The 27,598-nt window shown below is 42.1% G+C and overlaps 1 protein-coding gene across 1 annotated transcript in view; it reads left to right on the forward strand.

Moving 5' to 3' along the window:
• The first annotated feature begins 3,624 nt into the window (after positions 1-3,624).
• Positions 3,625-27,598, forward strand: part of Casp8ap2 (caspase 8 associated protein 2) — a 43,364-nt gene continuing 19,390 nt past the window's right edge. Inside the window, 6 exon segments of the mRNA XM_037202482.1 lie at positions 3,625-3,800; positions 19,209-19,291; positions 23,141-23,209; positions 24,113-24,213; positions 25,012-25,086; positions 27,439-27,554. Of these exon segments, the coding sequence (XP_037058377.1) occupies positions 19,237-19,291; positions 23,141-23,209; positions 24,113-24,213; positions 25,012-25,086; positions 27,439-27,554 (416 nt within the window). The 5' untranslated portion in view covers positions 3,625-3,800; positions 19,209-19,236.

Genomic DNA, 27,598 nt, shown 5'->3' on the forward strand with positions numbered 1-27,598 from the left:
GCCTTCCTGGCCACATTTGTAGCATGCTCCTGGTGGAGTTGACTTGGGCTGAGCTCCAGTAGGATGGAGCCTGGTGGACTTCCCTAGTCCACCTTGTAGCCTGGTAGCCTCAGGGTAGCTGCCAAGGTGTGAGCTTGGAGTGTGGCCTTCTGTGGCAGCCAAGCTTGTCAGGAAGACCTAGATGCCTCTTCTTGGGCATTAAAAACCTTAAAAGCCATTTCCACCAATTCCTGTATGGAAGTTTGAAGACCCTCCTCAACTCTTTTTAATTTCTTTCTAATATCTGACACTGACTGAGAAATGAAATGGGCAGCCAAGACCATGACACTGCTGGGAAGGTGTAGGAGACCAGCTCTGACCTGTTGAAGGGTTCTTGGGAGAAGGAGTGAGGAATGAAGAAATATTAGATAGAGATATAGATGGAGACGATGAGAAAGACAGAGACACAGGATAGCTTTGGGAGGGCCCTGGGTCAATACCCAGCCACCTCCAATTTTATTCTAATGGCCTTTGTATATACTACAAAGGAGAGAGGCAAAAGACTCCATCTTTCAAGATCAAAGCACAACATACAGCCAAACATAGACCCTTCAAAACTCCTAGTAACCACACCCATACCCAAATCATCCTATTATGCAGCTCTGCTGAGTAAAGCAAGCTCAGATTCTCTGACCTTGAGTATAAGGCCTTACTAGGGAGCCTCTGTGGGCCCTCACAGATTTCCCCCTTCTTTATAATATAAAATTTGGCTACCAGCCACTGACAAAAGAGGGTGCAGAGCTTAACTTTATGCAGCTCTAAATTAGCTTTCCACTAAGAGCTTGCAAGTAGCTGAAATAATCATAGCAATACACCTGCTCCTTATGGCTGCTATACCTCCTAGTAAGGGAGTAGAGAATGGCCTTTTTAAATGGGTCCAGGATGTCTATAGCAGTTTTAGCTGCCTCAAACCTTCTTCTTCTTCTTCTTCTTCTTCTTCTTCTTCTTCTTCTTCTTCTTCTTCTTCTTCTTCTTCTTCTTCTTCCTTTTTGGTTTTTCAAGACAGGGTTTCTGTGTGTAGTTTTGGTTGCTGTCCTGTGCTGTGGGATGGTCTGTATGTCAAATTGCCCTGATTGGTCAATAAATAAAACACTGATTGGCCAGTGGTTAGGCAGGAAGTATAGGCGGGACTAACAGAGGAGAAAAGAAAGAACAGGAAGGCAGAAGGAGTCACTGCCAGCTGCAGCCATGACAAGCAGCATGTGAAGATGCGGTAAGCCACGAGCGACATGGCAAGGTATAGATTTATGGAAATGGTTTAATTTAAGCTCTAAGAACAGTTAGCAAGAAGCCTGCCATGGCCATACAGTTTGTAAGCAATATAAGTCTCTGCATTTACTTGGTTGGGTCTGAGTGACTGTGGGACTGGCGGGTGACAAAGATTTGTCCTGACTGTGGGCAAGGCAGGAAAACTCTAGCTACAGTCCTGGATCTCACTCTGTAGACCAGGCTGGCCTCAAACTCACTGAGATCCGCCTGGCTCTGCCTCCTGAGGGCCACCTGGCCCACCTGCCTTTTTATAATAAGCAAAGGTTCTGGAATGTTGGGATTTCTGTCCACTCCTCCAGCTACATGACCGCACATGCGCAGTTCAGTAGCCAAGAAAGGGGCCTCATATCCTACATAATCCATGCACTGCATAGTCATGTAATTTGCACACAGCATGATTCACGCAATCTGCACATGCATGGTGTAGCTCCATAAGCCCACATGAGTATGTGAGGGTAATCCATGAGAAGCGGGACACAGACTCCTCCCCATTCTTCTTCTTCTTCTTCTTCTTCTTCTTCTTCTTCTTCTTCTTCTTCTTCTTCTTCTTCTTCTTCTTCTCCTCCTCCTCCTCCTCCTCCTCCTCCTCCTCCTCCTCCTCCTCCTCTTCCTTCTCCTCTCCTCTCTCCTCTCCTCCTCCTCACATCTCTTCCACAGGCCTGGTCACGCTCTCTTCTGTCCTTCTCTTCTAATAAAACTCTGCTCTGATATTGAGTTTTGTCAACCTCGTGACTTTTCCTGGCACAGTAAAAGTACTGCATTGAAACCAACAGATTTACCCTGAGTTGAATGTCTATCACATCTGGCAGATAGAGAGATAAAGAGAGAGGAGCAAGGGGGGAGGTAGCTCGTGACCAGAGGACCCAGGCCCACCAGGCTGGGAGCTCAGCCTCTCCTGTGTTTCTGCAAGTTAATAGGATTTCAAACACACACACACACACACACACACACACACACACACACACACACGCCACCATAATAGGTTTCTCTGTGGACACAGTAAGCCAGATCAAGCCAATTGAAAAAGTATAACAAGGGATTTATTTGAGCAAAACAACTCCCAGGCAAGTTCTCCCCTCCCAGAGATCGAGGGTGGAGAAGTCACACCCCCAAACTAAAGCAGGGAGACTTTATAGGTTATAGGTGAGAGGTGATGATGTGTCTGCCACAAGCTGGGTTTGTAACCAAGTATGGTCAAAAGCTGAGCATTTGAGGTGGGGACTTGGGTTGCTCGCAGCAATGGGGGAGGAAGTTGCAATGTAGAATGGAAATGGGCTTTTTGGTGCCTTTTTTTTGTTGGAAACTCTGAGTGGGCTGGGTTTGGAGAGAGAGACAGGAATAGGGCTTTCTGGATCATGCAGGAGGGAGCTGGAGTTGCAACTGAACATCCAGGTCTTTTTGGGTATATGGGCACTGGTTCAAACCTGGCTACTTCCTCTTGGCAGGGGATGATGTAGGGAGAGGGAGGCAGGAGTCAATGGGCTCCTGCTCAGCAGGAAGTATGCCTTCAAGGAAACACTGTCATCCAGACACAACAGAACAGATATACATATGAATGCAAAGACTGATAGCACTCATAGTACCTGCTGGGTTCAAGCCAGAAGAGCCCTAACCAAGAAGCTGCTTGCAATTGATACCTGCTGGGAAAGGGAACATCAGTTTCTTTCATGGAGTGTCATTGATGTCAGCCAAACTCAGGGGCAGGCTCCATGCCCAGGAGTAGTTGGCCAATACAAAATTTATTTCATGTTTTTGTGTGTGGCCTTTTTGTTTCATTTTGCATTGTCTTGGCTTTTTATTTATTCAGTATTACTGGTTTCTTCTTTCTTTCTTTCTTTTTTTTTTGAGAGAGAGAGAGAGAGAAAGAGAACGTGAAGTTCGGTGGATAAGGAGGTGGGTCCTGAGAGGAGCTGGGGCAGGGTAAAAACGATAAAATATTGTGTGAAAAATATTTAATAATAAAATAATAATAAAGCCTCTTCCACCCCACTAAATTAGTATCACCTTCTTAATGTTCCAAAAGGCCTGTGCTGCATTTACCATCCAAGATGGCATCTACGGGTCAGAAGGAGTGCTGTCTAGCGCGTGGCTGACACAAGCTATAGAATAAAGAACTAAATAGTCTTCTCCACTAGCTCCCAGCGCTAGGATCCACCACTCTTACTTTCCCTTTCATTAGCGTCTTCCCAGCCCCGCCCCACTTCCGCTCTGGTGACGCCATTTCCGCGGAGAAGTCCCGCCCCGTCGCCACTGCGGTCCCCTTTTCCCTTTGGAGCTGCAGTAGAGCACCAGAGTTTGGCGCCAACTGGGTTTTTTTTTCCGCCTTTAATGGCGGGAACTGGCTGTGTGCGCCGAGACGTGCTTTGCGTCTTATCCGATTGGTTGCCGGCGCTCGGGCCCGCCCTGGCGTCCTTCCTGCGCGCTGGGATTGGTGGAGTCAGCGGAGCGCCTGGCGTCCTGAAAGCGGCCGCTGTGCGGGGCTGGCCGGCCGGGTGAGTTCCTGGGTTCCTGTCGCGGGGCGGCGGGGAGAGGCTGCCGGCCGCCGTGCTGGGCGGCTGGGGTTGTGGGCAAAGGGCCGGGCCCCAGGGCACCGGCTGCCGTCCTCGGGGACCGCCCTTCGGAGCGTCCCGGAGGGTGCTGGGGCGGCCACACGGAGCATCGCCGGGTCTCCCGGGCGCGCCTCCCCTCCCCCACTCGTGTCTCCTCGGGCTCCGCTCCCGAGCTTTCGGTGAGTGTGGAGAAAGGGCTGTCCCGAGTGTCAGGCGCTCGCTGACGCGGCCTCTTTTCCAAGCTGGTACCTTGAGCGAAGTTGTGTATGTTGGTCTCTGCAGCGCCCAGAACCACCCCTGACGTGGTAGCGAGGGTGTGGATGTGGAATTTGCAGGAACCCCAGCATTTATGCTTCAGGAACAATTTGGCTTTGACTCCGACTCTTGGACTTCTCGGTCTGCTGTGTTCTCTCCACAGCACCAACACCAAACGTTTTGCTTAAGGCCCTTTCCCCATGAGCCTCAGTTCCTCTGGAAGTGAACAGGCCATTAGGCAAGACTTATTTATTTTTTTTTTCATAGTATTCCCTGCCGTCTTACAGGAAATGCCCAGAGATTTGTATTTTAAGGAGTGGACTTGACTTTTTTATCATCTGACTGGAATTTAATCCCAGCTCTCCACTTTATAGCTGTTGGTCATGGCAGATTTCCTCATCAGCTGTCAGTTTCCAAATCTATTTAAACGGGATAAGGAATAATATGGACCTAATAGGAACTTCAGGGTGACTGAAAGTAAGTCAATATTTGAGCATTTAGATCAATACGTGGCTCATAGTAAAGGTGCATTATACGTTGCTCTTCGTATTTGTCTTTCTCATTCTCAGAATCTAGAACTAGACTTGCCTCCCTTTTAGCTTTTGCATATTTCCGCCCTCTACAAATATATGTTTTTTCTGTATTGAAAAAGTTTGAACTTCCTTCAGACTGCTTTTTAAGATAGTGACCTTTCAGAAAAGATCAGATGACCTCAGTCTCTATGCTTTTGCTTATGAATCTCTTGGAGCTGTCTCTCCAGATACATGGGAGTCAGCCTGGAACTTAAAGAAATTTGTTTTTGGTGCTAGGGACTGGCATGTTCAAAGCCTGTGAGTGTGCCAGCTGCACACTACTGAGCAACATTCCAGCCCAGCAGCTGTTGCTACTCATTGGCTTCTCATCTACATTTTTCAAAGATGTCCTATTCCTCTCAATAGTAACTCACTGTGTATCTTCAAATGGGAGCTGAGAGGAAGTGGAGAAAGCCGTTTTTTCTTCTACTTTTCCCTCCTTTTTTCCTAAGGAGACTCACTGACTTTTGTAATTTTTTTAATATACCTGTCACCACGACTCTGATGAATCCCAAATCATTATACCTATCATGGCAACTCTGGTTTTTTTTCCCCCCAGACAGGGTTTCTCTGTGTATCTTTGGAGCCTGTCCTGGATCTCGCTATGTAGACCAGGCTGGCTTCACAGAGATCCGCCTGCCTTTGCCTCCCGAGTGCTGGGATTAAAGGCATGTGTCACTACTCCTGGCTCTTGTCTTTTTCTTTTAAGAAAATACTGTTAGGTATCTAAGTCTATTTTCAGTCCTGTTATACGTCTTCATCTGATTGTTGTACAAATGAGTCACTGAACCTTTGTTTCTCCATTGCCATTGAAAGCATGGCTTCCACCTTGTCAGAGGCAGAAACTTGAGAATCATCTTTAACTAATTTGGAATTTCATTAGCTCATCAAATTATTATTTTATTACATATCAGTATGCCTGGCTGTGCTAAGAGCTGAGAATGGTGGTGAACAGAACAGAGATGATCTTTATCCACAGGGGACTTAACTGTCAGCAAGGTGGATGTTTTTTCCTGAGTCCCACAGAAATGGAGAGGTGTGGAAAGAAGTCATGTAGGGAATGGACACAGCAGTGTAAGTATATATAACAGTGTCAGGTGAGGTGGCACATGCCCTTAATACCAGTGCTCAGGAGGCAGAGGCTAGTGGATCTCTGAGTTTGAAGACCCTGTCTCAACACCCTTGCCCCTATGCCCCCTAAAAAACAAAAAAGAATGTATCAGAGGTCCTGACCTAGTGGAGAGAGAGAGAGTGCCTAGGGGACAACATTACTTAAACCAAAATATCGCATTTAAATGATGGTAGAGTATTGAGCAGACAGCACTTTTCAGAGTCACTCATTGAGAGAGAACAAGCAGCATGCTCATAAAACTGAGGAAAAGCCAGTATAATGAGAGCATAGACGGCTGGGGAATGGAGAAGAGTCACACAAGATAACTCCGCTTCAGTGTTTCAGGCCTGGTCACACAGGACCTCAGCAGAATTATTAGCGAAATGTGTTCATTGTCCTAAGATCATCAAGAAGCACCCGGAGGTTGTTAAGAGCAAGAGCGTGATCAGATTGGTATTTTGAAGACAGCTCAGGGGCGGGTGAGAGCTCAGCTAGTAGAGATGTCTGATGTCAACCTGATCACGTGACTGAGGTCAACATACATGGTAGGAGAGAACAAATTCCTACAAGTTTTCCTCTGACCTCCATTTGTGTACAAACACACAATAAATAAATAAATACAAATATATATGTGTGTATACACACACACACACATACACATGTTCTAAACATAGCTCAGTTTATGGTGTAAAGAAAATTTCAAATAGGAAAGAGTTGGACATTGGAATAGATTGTACATGAAATATTACTGATTTACCCCAGAAATCTCTTCAGATTTATACTTTGTCTTTATTTTGTTAAGTTCTTGACTCCTCATTTGTCTTGCACACTTTTGTTCTGCTATTTTTTGAGACAGGCCCTCACGGAGGTGCCTGTGTCAGCTTTCCAGCTGCTGGGCCTAGAGGTGTGTGCCACTCTTGCATGCTTTGGATGGTCTATTCTCTCTAGCTCCTGGCCACGGGTATCTGAAATGTGAACTCGATTATGTTAGCCTCTGCTTTAGGATTTCAGTGATACTTCCCTCCAGTCCTTACTAAAGAAAGCTCAAATATCTTGATAAACTACTTGGTTCTTTAAAACCTCACATTCTAATGTTGTGTTCACACATTTTAAACTGAACTTGCTTGTGAACTCATAGATACACTTGGTGATAGAGAATAGATCTGGTGAGATGGTGTCAGGAAATCTGCTTGCAAACAGGATTTTAATATAATCAGACTTCGGAATTTTAGACTTTTGGAAATAGTAAATAATAAAGGTGGCTAGAAAGGTACCAGTGTAAATCAAAGTGAGGAATTTGGGCAAAATTCCCTAGACGTTAAGTTAAGGGAAGGTTTTTGAACAAGAAGTGATACAGGCAGTGTTTCTGTAGAAGTAATCAGTGTTGTTTGTAGCATGTACTTGGAGGAGCAAAGTAAGTAGCAGCAGGAGAGCCTAAGGCACACTGAGATGGCAATGAATGAGGATACATGGAAACATGTTGTAGAGGTGACATCAGTAGGGCTAGAGTATTAGTACCTCATAAAAATAAAGATATCAGGTTGTGGTCAGACACCAATGTTTGTTCTGGACGTGGTGAGTGTGCACCTTCAGTGGAATATATTTGTTTTATTTTTCATCTTATTACTGACTTGCTTTATAAAAATACAAGCAGTTACCAATTCTCAAGTACTCTGAGGAGGCCATAAGGCAGTCTGTTACTTTTACCCGCCCTTTTCCTCTGTGTCCTATGCTCTTCCCCATCAGTAGTTAATCCAAGGAGATAATTTGTGTTAGTGGAATTTAGCACTCTCAATAGGAATTACATAAAAGTAACTATGAACTTAAAATATCTTCTGGCTCCTTTAGTCTTTCTTTTTGTGTGTGTGTGGAGGGACAGTGATTGCCTTGTTTTTTAGTAAATACTTGTGTTCACACTTATATTAAGTATATGAAACATAATCCTTACTTTCAAGTCATTTGTGGTCTAACTGGTATCCGCTGGTCACGTTGTTATTTAGATTATTTAAAATGTAAAAACCAGTTCATTATGGTTCTGAAAGATGGCTGTCTTTATACCTGCTGTCTGTGAATATATATGACAAAAGAGACTTTTTTGTTTTGCTATGATTAAGGATTTTGTTTGCTTTAAGGTAGAGTCTCATGTATTCAGGCTGGCCTTGAACTAGCTGAGCCTCTGCCTCTGAGTGCTGGGGTTTTAGGTAGGCTTTGTGCATGATAGGCAAACACTCTACTGACTAGGCTACGTCCCCATTCATGACTAAGGACTTTGAAGTGGGGAGAATTATCCTGCATTATCCAAGTGATTGTAGATTCTGCTATACAGGTTCTGATGAGAAGGAGTAGGAATGTCCTTGTGATGACGGGCCTAGAGAGAGCACAGGAGGCCAGCATGCAAATGTGGTTCTGGAAGCAGAGGTTGGAGAAGAAAGGAGATGGTAGGACCTTGACTCTGAAGGTGAAGAAAGGAGGCTCCAGCTTGGGAATGCAGGTGCTTTCAGAAGCTGGAAAGGGTGAACAGCCTCCCTCAACCCCATAGAAAATGCAGCCCTGATCACACCCGATTTTAGACCAGATTTATTGTTTTTTTTTTTTTTTTTTTTTTTTTTAACCTCCAGAGCTGTAACATAATAATTTGTGTTATCCAAGCCAATGTTGGGTATAACTTGTAAAAACATCAATAGAGAACTAATATATACAGTCTCATTTTTCATATTTTCATGTATCAATAGCTACATGTGCTTAATAGCTACTCTATTGGAGAATATAAAGCATTTTTACTTTATATCAGAGGAAGCTCAGTTTGACCACACTGGTGTAAAATAATTTTATTATTTTGAAACTGTGTGTGTGTGTGGGGGGCGGAGTATGCATATGTGAGTATCCATGCCTGAGGAGTCTAGAAGAAGGTGTCAGTCAGATCCCTTGGAACTGGAGTTGTAGGTGCTTGTGAGCCACTTTATGTAGGTGCTGGGAACTGAGCTCTGGTCCTCTGCAAGAGCAGCAAGTACTCTTAGCCGTTGAGTGCCCCAACAACACTGGTTTAAAAATATTCTAAGCATCCAAAATAAAAATATCAGTTCTAAGCCTCGAATTATTAAATCAAACCCTTTGACGAGGGGACCTCTGTCAGTCTTGTACTTTAGTTCTTCCAGGTGTTTTGTTTTTGAGACAGGGTTTCTCTGTGTAGCTTTGGAGCCTGTCCTGGACCTTGCTCTGTAGACCAGGCTGGCCTCGAACTCACAGAAACCCGCCTGCCTCTGCCTCCCAAGTGCTGGGATTAAAGGTGTGCACCACCACCACCTGGCTGGCTCTTCCAGGTATTGATTGTGTAAGCTGTCATCTAAGGAAACAAATTGGGGGCTGAGGGTAGCTTAGTTGATAAACTGTTTGCTGATTAAGCATGAGGATGAAAGTTCAGATCCCTAGTGAACAGCCGGGCAGCACGTACCTATGATGTGAGTGCTGGCAAGGCAGAGACAGGTGGAGACCTGGAACTTGGTGGCCAGCTAGTGTTGCCGAATCAGTGAGCGATACAAAGATCCTGTCTAAAAAATATGGTGAAGAGAGATTAAGAAAGACACCCAGCTTGTGCATACATGCATGTATCATCCACACAGGCACACATGTACACTATAGCAAATTATTGTAGTAGCTGTTGCTGAATACAGTAAGTTCAGTGTGTTGATGGATAAGGGGATGAGGCTTAGCTATCTGTACACCAAGATCTTGTCTTCTGTGGTTGCTCTGTTTGGGAAGACAATCACCATTCTGGGAGGAAACAGAATGATCACAGTAAGACACTGTGAATTTATGTAATACTTTAGATCATGAGACTGACATGCTGCATAAGGGACAACATATAGTACTGTAGAAATTGTGTATACATCCATTTCTGCTCCAGTGTGATATGTTTAAGTGCTCTTTATTTTTGTTTGGTTTTTGGTACTCAGAATTGAGACCAGAACATTGTGTTTGCAGAGTATATATTGTACTACTGAACCATCTTCCCCATTTCCTGATACACACACACACACACACACACACACACACACACACACACACACACTCAGTACAGATACAACTTTTTAAACTTAAAAATTTGTAGTTAGTTGAATTTCTGGATTCCTATCTAATGTTTAGAGAAGGCAAAGTGTACTTTTGGCGATATTTATTTATTAGGAATTCTAACATGTCTTTAAAAATTATTTTTATTATTTTATGTGTATGTCTGTGCACTGCATGCATGTCTTGTGCCCACAGAGGCCAGAGGAAGGTGTCAGATCCTCTGAAACTGGAGTTACAGATGGTTGTGAGCCACCATATAGGTAGATTTTATCCTGACTGATTTAATGGCTCTGGCTTGTTTTATGTTTGTTTGTTTGTTTGTCTAATTTTTCACTGAGTATGAATTAAACCAGGCTGAAGCCCTTGTGATACAAAGTCTGACTGTATTGAGATGAGAGGTAGAATAGAGAAAGAAAGATCTACATGCAAGCTCAGATCCATTCTTAGGGTTGCTGTGCTTTGGGCAGTACCATTGTGGTACAGATTATTCTTGCAGTGCTGTTGAACCCAGAACCTTGCTCACACCAGGCCAGTTAGTGCTCTATCACTGAGCTGTATACCCAGTGGTGCAGAATTTTAACCTGAGAAGATTTAACTAGACATCAGCATCTGTAAAGTTGACAAAAGCTACTAGACTTTTGTCTCAAGTGAGGAGGGTGAGGAAGAAGCTGGCCATCTTGGAAATTTGCCACCTTTATTACCTAGCCATGGCCCCATTCTCTGTTTGCCTACCAAGGAGTCTGTTGTCTTAGTTAAGGTTTCTGTGAAGAGACACCATGGCCATAGCAACTTTTATAAAGGATAACATTTAATTGTGGGTAGCTTACAGTTTCAGATATTTAGTCCATTATCATCATGGCTGGACAAGGCAGCATGCAGGCAGATACTGTGCTGGAGGAGCTAAGAGTTAATACATCTTGATCTGCAGGCAACAGGAAGTGGTCTGAGACATTGGACATGGCTTGAACATATATGAGACCTCAAAGCCTACCCTCACAGTGACATTTCCTCCAACAAGGCTACACCTTCTAATAGTGCCACTTCCTATGAGCTTATGGGGGCCAGTTACATTCAAACTACGTCTGTCTAACTCCTGGTCTCATCCCCCCTCTCAGAGATGACCCTGACTGCTGTTAGGGAGTTTGGGGGCAACGACCGCTTCACACTGAGAAAGATCTGCAGAGGTAGGCAGCTGTCAGAATGCCTCAGGAGGGTCTATCTAAGGGACCAGGATAAAGCCTAATCAGTGGCAATGATCCAGAGCTTAAAAGCAGCCATTTGGTGGTGCTGTGTATCTTTGGAGCTTGTCATATACGGGAAGTAGCATCTGTAACTTATAAAAATTGAGACTATTAGTAGTACTGTAATTCCTATGGAGAGTGCAGTTAGAAATATAGCAGAGGCAGTTTTGCCCTTATTAGAGGAAGAGAACAGGCAAGAAAACGATCCAGAGGCTCCACAGCAGGCTTTGTTATGATATCAATGAGATTGATGATATCTCTAACACCATTGTCTACCATAAAATATACATTGTTGGAGGATGGTGTTTGGTTCAAGAGTTCAAGGAACCTTCCATCAGCCAATTTAATCTAAGAAGTTGACCATTGAGTTGTCTTTACTCTAACCTCATGGGGAACATTAAGAAAAAAGGTTAATGAGGAAAATTTGATGTCATGGTTGACCTAAGTTTTATTTCATAAGGTGAGGCATAATTTTGTAGCTGGTTGGACTGTGTACCAGAAACCTTTTTAACTGGGATCCTATAGAGGCAGTTCCTTACCAGCAAGAGATTCCTCTGCCCATGTATCAGCTGTAATGTCCAGTGGAGGTAGACAGTATGGGCCAAACCTGAATGAAATCAAAGTTTCATTTGTTGAAAGTCACAACTAGTCATCAGCATCTTTAAGTCTGACAGCAGGGTATCTGGCCATCTCTCCTTTAATCAGGGAACATGATTGGTTAGGACACAGGATATCGTATTATAGCTCTTCCAGAAACAGTGTTATCAGGAAGAAAATTATTAGTGGGAAATGGTTGTCCAAATAACATCTCATGGTTAACTATGACGTCTGAAGACTGTTAAAAAGACATGCGTATTGATCATATTCCTGGTTATGCTTTTCCTTTTGGGTGTTTAAGACCATGTATTGGCCAAAATTAGTCATTTTTTGCTGTCAAGGCCAGTTAGATCTGGTCCTCCTCGGGTTACTTGGGCTTGGGCGAAGCCTCTGATTCCTAGTCTGTCTTGTCAGTTAACCCATCTGTGTGAAGATACATCAAAGGCCCTGCTGGACCACTGTTTCATTTGAAAGCGTGGAAGACTTTTTCCTCTTTGTTGACCCTTCTCTATGTGGACTGGACACCGATAAGAGTTCATTCAGTGGCGTTTCCACGACCTTCATGAACAAGAACAGGTGACTTTCCACAGTTACAGGACACTTAGAGCTATCCCAGAGTCCCCTGGGACTTAGTTGACCTTGGAGAACAAGGGGGAAAATAGGCTCCCTTTTAATTCCTCTGACTATGTAAGTGTTGACCTTCATATAACAGTTCTTGAACATCCAGAGGGTCAGTTGTACTCGTTTATTATTTTTAATTAGTCTGTAATGTTTAGGTGAAGCGTGAGCAAAAATTAAGCACTTTTAAAATAAACTTGATTAGACACATCTTAATCTACTACACACCTAAGTCTCCAGCTACAGTCTGTGGGTCCATCCTGTAGTTTTTAGCAAGATCTAGATCAGTGGTTTTCGTAAAGCCGAGACCCTCATGTTGTGGTGTCCCCAAACCACAGAATTGCTTTCATTGCTAGTTCATAACTAATTTTGCTACTGTTATGAATTGTAATGTAAATATATGTGCTTTCCAGTGGTCTTAGGTGACTTCTGCCAAAGGGTTGCTTGGCCTCCAAGGGGTTGAGACCCATAGGTTGAGAACTACTGATCTAGATGTTTCTGCAGGTAAAACAAAAGTTAGACACAGGGAATTTTAGAGGACTTTTTTTCTTGTTTACAGAATAACTAACTGAAGTATGGTATTATAATTAAGAGTTCCTCCAGGGCCACTTTTTTATTATTTTCTAGAGGATATTTAGGCCATGCATGGATCAGGAAAAAGACTAAGGCTCTCCTCCTAAGCATTTGACTGTCTAGCTCGTTCCACTTGTCCAGTACAAGCTAATTGGGGAACTTGAAGGAATCTTGAAGGATTTCATCCCCATCTGTAAAGTGAAAAAAAGATTGGAAGAGCCTGATGGAGTTTTGCCTAATCTTCCTCCTGTCTTTACCCAGTATCCAGAGGGGACATCTAGCCAGTTGAAGGGGTGGTCAGCAGGGCCCAGACACCCTGAGACTGGGTTCAGTATGGGACTGATTCATGCTTCCCATGCCTTCAGTTCCAGTCCTCACCAGTTATTACTTGTACTCCAGGTGTCGTTATTGAGGGACAGACCCTAGCTTCCTCCAAGCCTCCTGTAGGACAGACTGAGGTGAAGAACATGCTAGTTGAATCCCACCTCAGCCTTGACAGGATGACTAACAGAGGGTCTGGTGAGATGACTCAGGCAGTGGGCTTGCACCACAAGCCTGACAGACAAGTTTGACTATTCAGAATTCACATAGAAGTTGGACACAGAGCTGAGTGGTGGTGGTGCACACCTTTAACCCCAGCACTTGGGAGGCAGAGGCAGGCAGAACTCTGAGTTTGAGCTTGATCTACAGAGCGAGTTCCAGAACAGCTAGAACTACACAGAGAAACCCTGTCTTTTTTTTTTTTTTTTTTTTTAAACAGAGCTCAGGACTGAATCCAGGGCCTTGCGCTTGCTAGGCAAGCGCTCTACCACTGGGCTAAATCCCCAACACCAAGAAACCCTGTCTTGAGCGCCACCACCCCCCCCAGAAAAAAACCTAGATGCAGTGGTACAAGCATCTATATTTCCAGTACCCACTATGGGAGGTAAAAACAGTACCTCAAGTTTGTGGGTAGTGAGCTTGGCTTAGCAGCAGCAAAGGAACTATCTTAGGTAGAAAGGTAATGATAGACATATGGATATTGTCTTCTGACTGCCACAGGTATACTGTTGCACATACCCATGCCTGTGTACATGAAATGTACACCCATATGTCACATACAAAATGAAATTTGAAAAAAAGAAAAGATTGGTTGTCAAGGAAGAATAGAAGCAGGAACCCTTACACATTGTTGGTAGAAATGTAACTAGTGTAGCTACAATGGAAATCAATATGGAGAGTCCACCTCAAACTAAAAACTACCATATGATTCAGCTATATCATGACTGGGTATAGACCCTGTCTTAGAGTTTTTATTGCTGTGAAGAGACACCATGACCATGGCAACTCTTATAGAGAAAACATTTAATTTGGGTGGCTTACTTACAGTTCAGAATTTCAGTCTGTTATCATCATGGTGGGGAGCATGGTGGTGTGCAGGCAGATGTGGTACTGGAATGGTAGCTGAGAGTTACATATTGCAGGCAACAGGAAATTGACTGAAACACTAGGCGGTATCCTGAGCATAGGAAATCTCAAAGCCTGCCCCACAGTGACACACTTCCTCTAACAAGGCCGTGCCCGCTCCAACAAAGCCATATGTCCTAATAGTACCACTCGCCATGAGATTATAGGGGCCAATTACATTCAAACTACCCAGACCCAAAGGAGTCAAAGTATGTTTGCTGTAGTACTGTTCACAGTAGACAAGATAGGAAACCAGCTTAGATACCTGTCAGTAGGTGAATGGATTAAAAATATATATATAGCTTGCCTAGATGTCTTAGTCTTCTAATACCAGCTACTAAAGAGGCTGAGGTAGGAGATCACAAGGAAGTTTAAGGCTTCCTTGGGTTACAGAATGAGTTGGGGGTAGTGTAAGTATCAGCAAAGTATGATATATGTGTATGAAAATGTTGTAATGAAACCCTAAGTAAAGAAAAGAGTGAAGCAGTGGAGTATTACTTAGCTGTAAAAAACAATGACATCATAAAATTTATAGGCAAATGGATGGGACTAGAAAATATCCTGAGTGAAGTAACTCAGACTCAGAAAGACAAACTATGTACTCACTTATAAGTGGACACTAGATGTAAAGCAAAGGATAATCAGACTACAACCCACAGCTCCAGAGAAGCTAGGAAACAAGGAGGACCCTAAGAGAGAGGGACCCATGAATCACCTTGGGAAGGGGAAACAGAGGAAATCCCCATGAGTAAACTGGGGGTGGGGGGACAATAGAGGGGAGGGGATGGGGGAGGAAAACATGAGGGAACAAGATGGTTTAGCTGGGGGAGGGACAGAGTGGAAAAGCAATGAAAGAGATATCTTGATAGAGGGAGACAGTATGGGGTAAGAGGTGCTAGGGAATTCTCAGGAATTCACAAGGACAACCCCAGATTAGACTACTAGCAATAGTGGAGAGGGTGCCTGAACTGGCCTATCCTGGTAATCAGATTGGTGAATACCCTAACTGTCATCTTAGAGCCTTCATCCAGTGACTGGTGGAAGCAGATGCAGAGATCCACAGCCAAGCACCAGGCAGAGCTCCAGGAGTCCAGCTGAAGAGAGGGGAGGGAAGAGTGATTGATTATATGAGCAAAGGGGGTTGGGAAATCTACAGAAACAACTGAACTAAACTTGTAGGAACTCACCAACTTTAGACTAACAACCGTGGAACCTGCATGGGACCGGACTAGGCCCTTTGCATAGGGAGACAATTGTGTATCTTGATCTGTTTGAGGGGCCTCTGGCAGTGGGATCAGGATCCATCTCCGGTGCATGAGCTGGCTTTTTGGAGCCCATTACCTATGGTGGGACGCCTTGCACAGCCTTGATGCAGGGAGAGGGGCTTGGACCTGGCTCAACTGAATGTACTAGGTCCTGCTGACTCCCCATGCTGACTCCCTTTTGGAGGAGGGGATGGTGGTTGGGGGAGGGGAGGGAGTGGGAGGAGGGATGAGAGGGGGATCTGTAGTTGATATGTGAAATGAAAAAAAATTTAAAAAAAAGAGTGAAGATGATTGCAGTCCACAGCTCCTGGGCAGCCATAGGTACATTCTAAAAGAAAAATAGAAGAAAAGAGTCTGGGACAGATTCCAAGATGATATGTTAAGACTTAATTGACTTAATTTGTAGTGAGTGCTGTAAGAATCAAGAGTGTATATCTGAAGTATGACGATGGAAGTCAAATAGGGTAAATTCTGGATGTAGGTAGCAATTGCTCCTTAACTTAGGTGAAGTCACAGTTCCATAAGGCCATTCATTCTAAGTTAGAGTGTAGCCTAACCTGAATATGTATTTGCACACATCTTCACAGGAGAACCCCACCTTTTTTTTCTTTTTATAGAGATGAAAGTTGTACATCTACAGTGAATTTCTGTGAGCAGTGTGTTTTTATTATTCACATACCTTTTTGCCAACATCTGGAAGTTGAAGAGTGGCTACCCAGGCATTGGGGCAGTTCCTAATCATCTGGGTTTTGATCCAGTTTGTGACCATATGTATTAAATATCAACAAGTGTTTACAAGGAAAGCACATTAGAGACTTACTGCCTAGGATGGGGGTTTATGGTCATATACAGGCTTTGTCTGATACAGGTGTTTGGCATAAGCCAGATTGTGAGAACACTTTAGTCCTGGTGGGCTGCTTTTTATCTGTTCTGAATGGTAGAAGCTTTCCTGAAACCCTCCCAGACTCTAGCCAAGGTGTCCATCTCTTTCCCTCTCTCCCCTCTCAAGCAAGGTCCCACTGTGTAGCCTTGGCTGGCCTGTAACTGACAAAGATCCACCTGCCTCTCTGCCTTCAATCCTGGCTGCCAGTACTTTAGACACACAGCACCTCTTTAATTCATTTGCTTTTCCTTTGTTACCACTGAACTTCAACTTTTAAAAACGATTTTAAAAGCTTATTTATTACTGAGTGGTGGTGGTGCACACCTTTAATCCCAGCACTCAGGAGGCAGAGGCAGGCAAAACTCTGAGTTTGAGCTTGATCTACAGAGCGAGTTCCAGAACAGCCAGGGCCACACAGAGAAACCCTGTCTCAGGAAAACAAAACAAAACAACAACAACAAAATATTTATTTATTTTGAGGTAGTCTTGCCATGTAGCCCAGACTGACCTGGGACTTTCTATGTGCACCAGAATGGCTTCAAACTCTCAGGCTCAGCCTCCACAATGCTCAGATTGTAGGCTCATGGCACCATGCCTAGCTCTAAACACAGTACATACACATATGTACTGTGGAGTTGATTTTTTTCTTTGCACCATGTGGGTCCTGGGGTTAAGTGCAGGTCATCAGGATTGGTAGCAAGCATCTTTGCTAACTGAGCCAATTCACTAGACCTCTAAAAGCAATTAAAAAAGAAAAAAGTCTGGGTTTTCATGTTGCCAAGCCTAATGACTGGAGTTCACCCCGTAAGACCCACATGATGGAAAGGGAGAATAGAATAGATAGGCTCGTGAACATTGTCCTCTGACCTCCGTGCACCATGGCACATATGCACAACCCTCTAATTAATAGATAAAGGTGTTTTATTTTTATTTTTTTTATTTTTTTTGGTTTTTCGAGACAGGGTTTCTCTGTGTAGCTTTGGAGCCTGTCCTGGATCTCGCTCTGTAGACCAGGCTGGCCTCGAACTCACAGAGATCCGCCTGCCTCTGCCTCCCGAGTGCTGGGATTAAAGGCATGTGCCACCACGGCCGGCTAAAGGTGTTTTTTTAAAGTGCCTTTTACCAGTTTTTCTAGTTATTATTTTAAAGTTTTTCATGTGCATATGTACATGTGTGTTTGTGTCTTTTTTTAAAATCATATATACATATTGTGTGTGTGTGTGTGTGTGTGTGTATTTGCGATGTGAGTGCAAGCATGTTAATGAGCACATACAGGATAGAGAACAACTTGATAGAGTTGGTTCTCTTGCCTTTACATGGGTTCCTGGGATTGAACTTGAATCATCAGGCTTGCACAAATGCATTACCTGCTGAGTGTGTATTTTTTTATTTTTTTATTTTTTGGTTTTTCAAGACAGGGTTTCTCTGTGTAGCTTTGTGCCTTTCCTGGAACTCACTTGGTAGTCCAGGCTGGCCTTGAACTCACAGAGATCCGCCTGGCTCTGCCTCTCGAGTGCTGGGATTAAAGGTGTGCGCCACCACCGCCCGGCTCTTTTTTTTTTTTTTTCTTTATTTTTATTTTATTTTATGTGGGTGTTTTGTTTTGTTTTTTGTTTGTTTGTTTTTTTTGTTTTTTGCTATGGGTGTTGGGTCCCCTGGAGCTAGAATTATAGACAGTTGTGAGCTGCTATGTGGGTTCTAGGAATTGAACCTGGGTCCTCTGGAAGAGCAATCAGTGCTCTTAACTACTAAGCCATCTCTCCAGCCCCCTGAGTGTGTATTTCTTTATTTATTTTTGTGTTACTAACAATAGAGTCTAGGGCTTCATGCATGCTTGCAAATACTCCACCATTGAACCGTGCCCCAGCTTGCATGCTTTTTTATTTTTCAATGTTTTATTTATTATTGTTGCATTTGTATGTATGGTGTTTGTGTGAGGGCAGACACATGCGTGCCGTAATGCGCTCATGGAGGTGAGAGGGCAGCTTGCCGAAATTGGTTCTCTTTCCACCATGGGTTCTGAGGATTGACACCTCCCCCACCCCCCACCCCACCCCCAGCTGAGGACTGAACCCAGGGTCTTGTGTTTGCTAGGCAAGTGCTCTACCACTGAGCTAAATCCCCAACCCTGAGGTTGATCTTAAGTTGTCAGGCTTTTCCCTGTGGAGTCAGTGGTGATAGTGTTTGTATTTCTTGTTATGTGTATATGTATTTGTTTGTAGTGCAAAAGTTAATTTGTATTTTGAGATCCCCCCCCCCATAATGATAGGGATCAATTTCAGGGTCTTGTACATACTGGTGTATTTTGGCCTATCACACGAAATTAGTGTAATTTACTTTGTGCATGGCTTATTTATACCTACAAATTTGAGTTCCATTTTAAATTATTTATTTATTTATGTATTTTTTTTTTTTTTTTTTTTTTTTAGGTAGAGTGCTCTGTCTGCATGCATGCCAGAGAAAACTTCAGTCCCATGTCCTGGGAATTGAACTCAGGACCTTGGGAAGAGCAGCCATTGCTCTTAACCGCTAAGCCATCTACCAGCCCTGAGTTTCATTTTTTAGTTTAGACTTTTGTCCAGAGTATGTTAGGCATTTTTCTTTTTAAACGTGTAGGTTTGTTTTTTAGAGAGAGAATGAAGTTATTCAGTGTTCAAATTTGAAAGTTGCTTTGCAAGTTGAAGCTATTCTAATGGTGGGAATCTTTATGCTTAATACCTAGATGGCACCTATGAAAAGAATATAGGACCATGGCAGCAGATGATGACAATGGTGATGGAACGGGTTTATTTGATGTCTGTCCTGGTAAGAACTCTTGTCTTTCAGAATTTACTTTACTCTTGGTTTCTTTCTAAATTCTGGTACTGGGAGTTTAAGAACCAGGGCCTTTCAGATGCTAGGCACATACTCTGTCACAGTAATAGCCCTAACCTCACTTGATCTCAATTATAAAATCACTTATTCTTAGGGGAAATGAACCTCAACCTTTTCTCTCTGTATATAAGTGAATTAACATAGCAAAATACCAGGGACATAGTACTTAGTAAATGTGAACTTTTTGGTTTTTGTTGTCTTATTTTCGTAGTGCCAAAGAGCAAACACAGGGCCATATACTCGGCTACACAGCACACTGCTCCTTAGCTCTATCTGTGCTGTTTTTTGTACAGGGGCAGGGAGCTCTCACTACGCTTGGAGATTGGACTGGGACTATAGGCGTAGATCACTGACCCTGGCTGACTCTCTCTCTCTCCCTCCCCTCCCCTCCCCTCCCCTCCCCTCCCTCTCCTCCCCTCCCTCCCCTCTCCCCTCCCCTCCCCTCCCCTTTCTCTTGTTAAGATATTTTAAATTTATTTTTACTTTATAAGTGTTTTTGCCTGCATGGATGTATATGCGTCATTTGCATGCCTGGTGACCAAGACACTCGAGGGCATTGGATCCCCTGGAACTGGAGTTACAGATGGTTGTGATCCAACATGTGGGTGTTGTGAACTAAACCTAGATCTTCTTAACCACTGAGCTGTCTCTCCAGCCCCTGGCTGATATTTCTTAATGTGTGCTTTTAAGTTTCTAAATGTAATCAAGGTTGCAATTTTGCTCATGTGAATGGTCATATTATCTATTGTCATATCCCAAATAGATTTTTGTTTCTTTTGAAGTAAGTTTTTGTTGTTGGTTTTTTTTTTTTGTTTGTTTGTTTTTGATTTGTTTTGGTTTGGTTTTGAGACAAGGTTTCTCTGTGTAGCCTTGGCTGTCCTGGAACTTGCTCTGTAGACCAGGCTGGCCTTGAACTCAGAGATTCGCCTGCCTCCACTTCCCAAGTGCTGGGATTTAAAGGCATGCACTGCTGCCGCCAGTACCACCTCCACCATCTGGCACAAGACATGGTAATAAAATAAGCTCATAAAATATAATCTGTTTTGCAGGGGGCTGGGGTAAGGGGAATCCAGGGCCTCGTGCATGCTAGGCAGACACTGCCAAATGAGCTATATCCCCAACCCTAAACAGAAATATCTTACATATGTCAAATGTAGTGATGTAGGTTTGTAACCCCTGTGCTGTATTTACATCATTTACACAGAACGCACACACATACCCTGCTGAGTCCGTTTAAGTATTGTTCAGATGTGTATGTTTAGGGCTGACAATTTGGGATTAGATAATCTGTCATAGGCTTTGTCTCTAGAAAAGACTCGATTCTCCTGTTCTCAGCAGTCATTGATTCCGTAAAGCTCTTCATCTAGGAGTTGGGTCGTGAGAGTTCCCCATCCATGTTGGCATGTCAAAGGTGGTGTCATTTTTCAGGTCTTATTTAGGCAACCATATTTTGAGATTTCATGGGTATGGCTTCCTTGCAGTACATGGCAGACAATTTTAAGCAGCTGTTGTGGTTATCTACTCCCTTCTCTACAGTGTCCCCTGAATCTTAAATGTAAGGGTTGCATTGCAGGTGTACCACTTGGGGTGGAGGATCTCTTAGTTCATTTTTACTTAAAATGTGTTTTCAAAAGTTAATGTTGGTAGACATGGAGGGGCTTCTGTCTGATCAGCATCATAAGGACTCTGGATGGAATATTGTAGTTGTTACTTGTTTTTGCTAATGTAGCTTCAACTTGTTACATTGCTATTGTTGTATTGTAGGTTATATACTTTTAATCTCAGTATTCAGGAGGCAGAGATAGGCGAATCTCTGAGTTGGAGGCCAGTCTGGTTTACAGAGTAAGTTCTAGGACAGTCAGGGCTATACAGAGAAACCCTATATTGAAAAACCAAGGGGGAAAAATTAAATCAACAGAAAAATTCAAAATATCTTCATATTTTTTAACCTAAATTCACAAATGTTTAAATTTTTGAATAAAACTTTTTTTATGTTTTTTTTTTTTTTTTGTGTGTGTGTGTGTGTGTGTGTGTTTTGTCTACATATGTCTGTGCATCTTGGACATACCTGGTGCCCTTGAAGCCAGAAGAGGGGGTCAGTTCCCCTAGAATTGGAATTATGGTTGATTGTGAGCCAGATATGGGTCCTGGGACCTGAACTGTAGTCCTATACAAGAGCAAGAAGTGTTCTTAACTGCTGAACTATCTCTCCAGCTCCTCACAAATGTTTATCACACTAGTTCTATTAATTTTAAAGGACAAAAATGGCATTATTCTTGTTTACTGGGTATAGCTGTCTTTTATTTTTTGCATCACTCTCAAATCTGTCCACATACTTACTTTTTTCTTACTTATTTTTGTGGTATTGGGAATTGAACTCTGGGTCTTGTACTTGCTGCTGGCAAGTGCTCTACCGCTGACCTACATCCTAGCCTGCTTGTTTAAATAATGGAAGACCTGGCATACATTCTTTGCCTGTGCTTTTGAATTCCATTTTAATCTTCATTTATATGTGTGCTTTTAGGTTACACCTCTTAGCATTATTATTGGTGGTTGTTCAAGGAATTGTAATCTTTTAGGTATGGTTACATTTGTCCTCTGTCTTGCTCTTTGTTATGAGTATTATGTATGACAGTCCAAGTATGATGTCTATCTAATTAACCCAACAATATAATGCTTTAATTTTTACTTTCAACAGCCTTTTTTTGTTGTTTTTGTTTTGGTTTTTTTTGGTTTTTTTTTCTTCGAGACAGGGTTTCTCCATGTAGTTCCATGTAGTTTTGGTACCTGTCCTATATCTCGCTCTGTAGACCAGGCTGGCCTTAAACTCACAGATATTCACCTGGCTCTGCCCCCTGAGGGCTGGGATTAAAGGCTATGTCGCTGCTGCCCTACCCTCAACAGTCTTATCTAAGAAATTAAAAGCATTTAGAAGGATAACTTACCATTGCTAGTCTTCCTTTATATTACTATGGTATCATTTTCTCTTTATCTTTTGTTTCTAGATTTCAGTTACATCTTGTATGAGATTTTGACATTATTCTGTAGAACTCTTTAAATATTTTATTAAGATTTAGTCACTTTATTTTATGTGTGTTTTACCTGCATGTGTGTATGTGCACTACATGCGTGTTTGGTGTCTGCAGAGGTCAGAAGATCCCATGCAACTGGAAATACAGATGATTGTGAACCACTATATGGTTGCTGGGAATTGAACCCAGATTATCTGGAAGAGGAGCCAGAATTCTTAGCTACTGAGCCATTTCTCCAGTCTCTTATAGGATTTTAAAGACTTTCTTCCTTCCCTCTGTTTTACAGATTTGGTTTTAAAAAATTGGGTAATTTATACTAATCAGTAGCACACAGTCAAGCATATCCAGTGATGATGATGATACTATAATTATTATATGTAGTTTTCTATTTTAGAATTTTCAGTTGGTTCTTTTTTATTTTTGTTGTTGTTTTAGGTCTTATTTGTTTGCTTGGTTGGTTTGTTTTTCAAGAGAGGGGTTTCTCTATGTATCCCTGGCTTTCCTGGAACTCACTTTGTAGAGTAGGCTGGCCTTGAACTCACATAGGTTCCCCCGTTTTGTTCCTTAAGATGAGGTCTTCATAAGCCTGGCTGCTGGAATTAAAGGTGTGCAACACCACCACCTGGCCCCTTGTCTGTTTCTTTGAAGCAGAAATAATATAGTGCTTTCCTTGTCCTTCTAAGTAGGAATGGAAAAAAAACCCCTCAGCCCATAAGCCAGTTTTAACTAGTCTTTGCCATTTTTGCAGCCTCTCCTCTTAAAAATAATGATGAAGGCTCATTGGACATTTATGCTGGGTTGGACAGTGCTGCTTCTGGTATGTAAATTTCATAAAACATCTCATTTTGTTTGGGTGGTTTGCTCTGCTTCTTTTATTGTTATTGGCTCTTAGTAACTTACAGCTCTGAAATAATATGCCCTTCTTTGAGATGATTACACTGAGGTAATTTTTTTCTGGCCTAAAGCTTGATCAGAACATTTTAGCACACAGATTTGTTCCTCTAGGAGTCAGGTTTAATTAGGTCTTTGCAATATTTCATACCATTGAAATGGCAACTGGTGCTGTTGAATACACATCCCTGCCTATGCTGTGACAGAGAATACTGTTGCTGTGAGTGTCTTCAAATGCATCGGAAGAACGGTAATGGAATGTCTAGCTACCTGTCCAATTAGAGCTTTTCCACAGGCAGATCTTTCAGTGTTTTTTTGTTTTGTTGTTGTTTTGTTTTGGTTTTTTGGTTTTTTGTTTTGTTTTGTTGGTTTTTGATTTTTCAAGACAAGGTTTCTTTGTGAAACAGTCCTGGATGTTCTAGAACTCACTCTGTTGACCAGGCTGGCCTTGAACTCACAGAGATCCACCTGCCTCTACCTCCCAAGTGCTGGGATTAAAGGCGTGCGCCACCACCGCCCATCTTCTTTCAGTGTTTTATAATAGAGATAATTACAACACTGGATTCTTTGAAACAACCATTTTTATATAATGTGGCATTCCTGCCATCATCTATGAAATCTGTGTAGGTTGTATGAAATATAGATGAGAAGAAATGTAACCCTTTGAAGTAGGTGCAACTTTAAGAATCATAACACAAAAAAATAATGGTATGCATGTATAAAATATAAAACAACAAACCATTCTTTATGCTCACTAAAATGTTTTGATAAAACTAATTCACAAAAGAAGCCTAACAAATATTTTAATAGAAGTTTTGTTTGTTTTCAGACAGTACTGCTAGATCCTGTGTGTCGTTCAGAAACTGTTTAGATTTGTATGAAGAGATCCTGACTGAAGAAGGAACTGCAAAGGAAGCAACATACAATGACGTATGAGTTGTCACTGTTAATAAGAAGTTAGTTCTGTAGCCCCTGAAGAGAAGGCTGCAGCTTACTATTGAGCAAATATTCTGGGTTTAGAGATTAGTTCTTTTTTTTTTTTTTTTTAATTTTTAATGATTTATCTTTATTTTATGTACATTGGTGTTTTGCCTACGTGTGTGTCTGTGGGGGTGTCAGACCCCCTGGAACTGGAGTTATAGACAGTTGTGGCTGCTAGGAATTGAACCTAGGTCCTCTAGAAGAGCAGCCAGTGCTCTTAATCATTGAGCCATCTCTCCTCCAGCCCCAGGAAGTAGTTCTTAAATTAACAGTATTTAAGGTAGTTTCTGCCTCTGACTTGTTTTTCCAAGAAATGCTATCTGAATATATAAACTTTAGTAAACCATTACTGTAATAGAACAGTTTATTTTTTCATTATTTATATTAAAGTTGTGTGTTACATAATGTGTGCTGAGATTTATATGAAACAAATTTCTTTTAACTGTATATTTAAATATTAAGGTTCAGAAGTATAATATGAAGCTTATTAAAATGTGCTATCAATGGGCTGAACTTTAAAAACTAACAATCTAGGCAGGCATGGTGGCACTTGCCTATAGTCTTAAGTGCTTTGGGCGGCTGAGGCAGGAGGATCAAGAGTGAAGCAACCTGGACTACATCTAGAACCTGAGAAACAATTACTGACAACCCAAATAAAAGCAAATGTAAACTGTCTAAATAACCTATAAGTACATCATAGCTAAGGAAGTACAGTAATGTTTAAATTAGTCCTTTTGTGTTTTACAGTTGCAGACAGAATATGGGAAATGTCAGCAGCAAATGAAAGATTTGATGAAAAGGTTTAAGGAAATACAGACACAGGTATCATGGTTATTTCTTCCTTGTTAAACATTTATGTTTGAGTGTGTGTGTGTGTGTGTGTGCGCGCGCACACACACACACATGAGTGAATGTGTGAGTGCACTTGTTTGCACATGGTGTGGAAGCCAGAGATCATCCTTGGGTGTTGTTCCTCAGGCACCGTCTGCCTTGTCTTTTGAGATAGGGTTTCTCACTGGCCTGCGTCTCACCTAGTAGGCTAGGCTGCCTGCCTGCCCCAGGGATCCAGCTCTCTCCACCTTTCCAGTGCTGAGATTATAGGCATGTACAACTCAAAATAACTTTTTATGTGAGTTCTGAGGAATCAAACTTACATCCTCATGCCTGTATGCCTAGCTCTTTACTAACTGAGCTGTCCTCCCAGGCAGCCTTGTGTTAATGTTTTATTGAAGAACATAAAAACCTGGGATTGATCCCCAGGACAGACGGACCTACAGTCATACATACATGAATGAGTGTAGTCCTAACTGCTTAGACTGGAGTGGGAAGATCATTTAACCTTGGGGTTGAGGGCCAGCCTGGGCAACATAGTGAGACTGTCTCCTTTTAAAAGAAGTAGAGTTAAAATATTAAAATGTTTTCAGTTCTTAAAAAGCTTCTTAAAAGCTTAATACCCAGGCTGGATATACGGCTCAGAGGTTAAGAGCACAGGCTACTTTTCCATAGGACCCTAGTTTAATTCCCAGCAACCACATGGCAGCTCTCAACTTGTCTGTAACTCCAGTTCCAGGGGATCTAGCATGCTCACACAGACATACATGCAAGCAAAACATCAATGTACATAATAAACAAAAAGGAAAAGAAGATTGATATCCAGGCTTTGTGCGTTCAAGGCAAGTGCTCTACCACTGAAGTATACCCCCAGCCCCATTTTCTTTGTCATTAACAAGTAAGGTAATAAAGGATCACAGCGTAGAAAGTTTTTTCTTTCTGTTTGTTAGAGTATGAACCCAAGGCCTGGATCTCTATCATGTGAGCTAAATATTCAGCACCTGACATTATTTCTCTCTCTCTCTCTCTCTCTCTCTCTCTCTGTGTGTGTGTGTGTGTGTGTGTGTGTGTGTGTGTGTGAAAAATTACATTTATTCTTTGACAATTTCATACATGTATACAATATACCTTGATCATATCCATCCCTCTCCACTTTGAAAAATATTTTTTGTGAATTTGCTATTTAATTATTTGATTAATGAAAGTAATAAGAAAACTTACTCAAAGTTAAATGACATACGTGTTCTGGATGACTTAATAATTGAGTGGTAGTTTTAGAAGTGGCTGGATTAAAAGAGGATAGTTCTCTTTTGTTTGAGATGGTCTTACTGTGTAGCCCTGGTTGACCTGGAACTTCCTATTCAGATCAGTCTGTCCCTGAATTCAGAAATCTGCCTGTTTCTGCCTCCCAAGTGCTTGCATTAAAAGCATGTAACACCACACTCAGCTAAAAGAGAATAGTTTTGAGGAACAAAGATTAGAATTTTTTTTTTTTGGTAGAAAAAAAATGGGGATTCACAGTTGTCAGGTAGTCCGTTTTGTGATTGTGCTGCAAAAATAAAGAATTTGACAGTGGTCTGTCTACTGTTTTGTAAGCTTGTTTTTCTTGGTTCTCTTTTCCCTGAAAGAACCAGCCCTAGATTCTATTTTCGTTTACTTGAAAACTAACACATCTTTGCATGTTTAACTTGTTAAATAGGGAAATGCTTAGCATTTCTTAGTGGGTTGTTTGTTTGTTTGTTTGTTTTAAGACATGGTCTCACAGTGTACCCTGGCTGGCCTGGAGCTTGCTATGTGGACCAGGCTGGCTTCCAACTCATAGAGAATCTTCCTGCCTCTGCCTTCTGAGTGCTGGGACTGAAGGTGTATATCACCACACCTCGCAGCTCATGATTTAGTTATAAAAACTAAGTAGTTATTAAAACTAAACTTCAGTCTAATGGTCCAGGCAGAACTTGTTGTCCTGTGTTACTGCTTTTACAGTCTATGCTTGTCTGAAATATTTCCTATCAGGTGGGCCTTTTCTGGTGTTAATTATCATCTCAGAATCTCAGCTTCTGCATCCAAGCAATAGGAAACCTGAGATAAAATGTATAATGCCTAACATTAGTTAGTATTCAACAATTAGTAGAAAGCTGGACATGGTGATATATACCAGTAATACACCCCCACACATTGGAGGCTGAGGCAGGAGGATCATGAGAGTTCAAGGTTATCATGATCTGTACAGGCAAGCTTTATCTTTAAAAACCCCACCCCACAACAACTAGTTATTATAAGTAGAACTATTGACAATTCTATATATTTTTGTCTGTTAATAGATCTTATTAATCTGTGTCTTAGAACTTGAACTTAAAAAATGAAAACCAGTCTCTTAAGAAGAATATCTCTGCACTGATCAAAACTGCCAGAGTGGAGATAAACCGTAAGGATGAAGAGATAAATCATCTTCACCAAAGGTATCACCATGGATGTCATCTGTCCCCTTTCACATGAAGTATGG

Source organism: Peromyscus leucopus, chromosome 2 (genome assembly GCF_004664715.2).
Source record: "Peromyscus leucopus breed LL Stock chromosome 2, UCI_PerLeu_2.1, whole genome shotgun sequence".
In the NCBI taxonomy this organism is placed as follows: Eukaryota; Metazoa; Chordata; class Mammalia; order Rodentia; family Cricetidae; genus Peromyscus; species Peromyscus leucopus.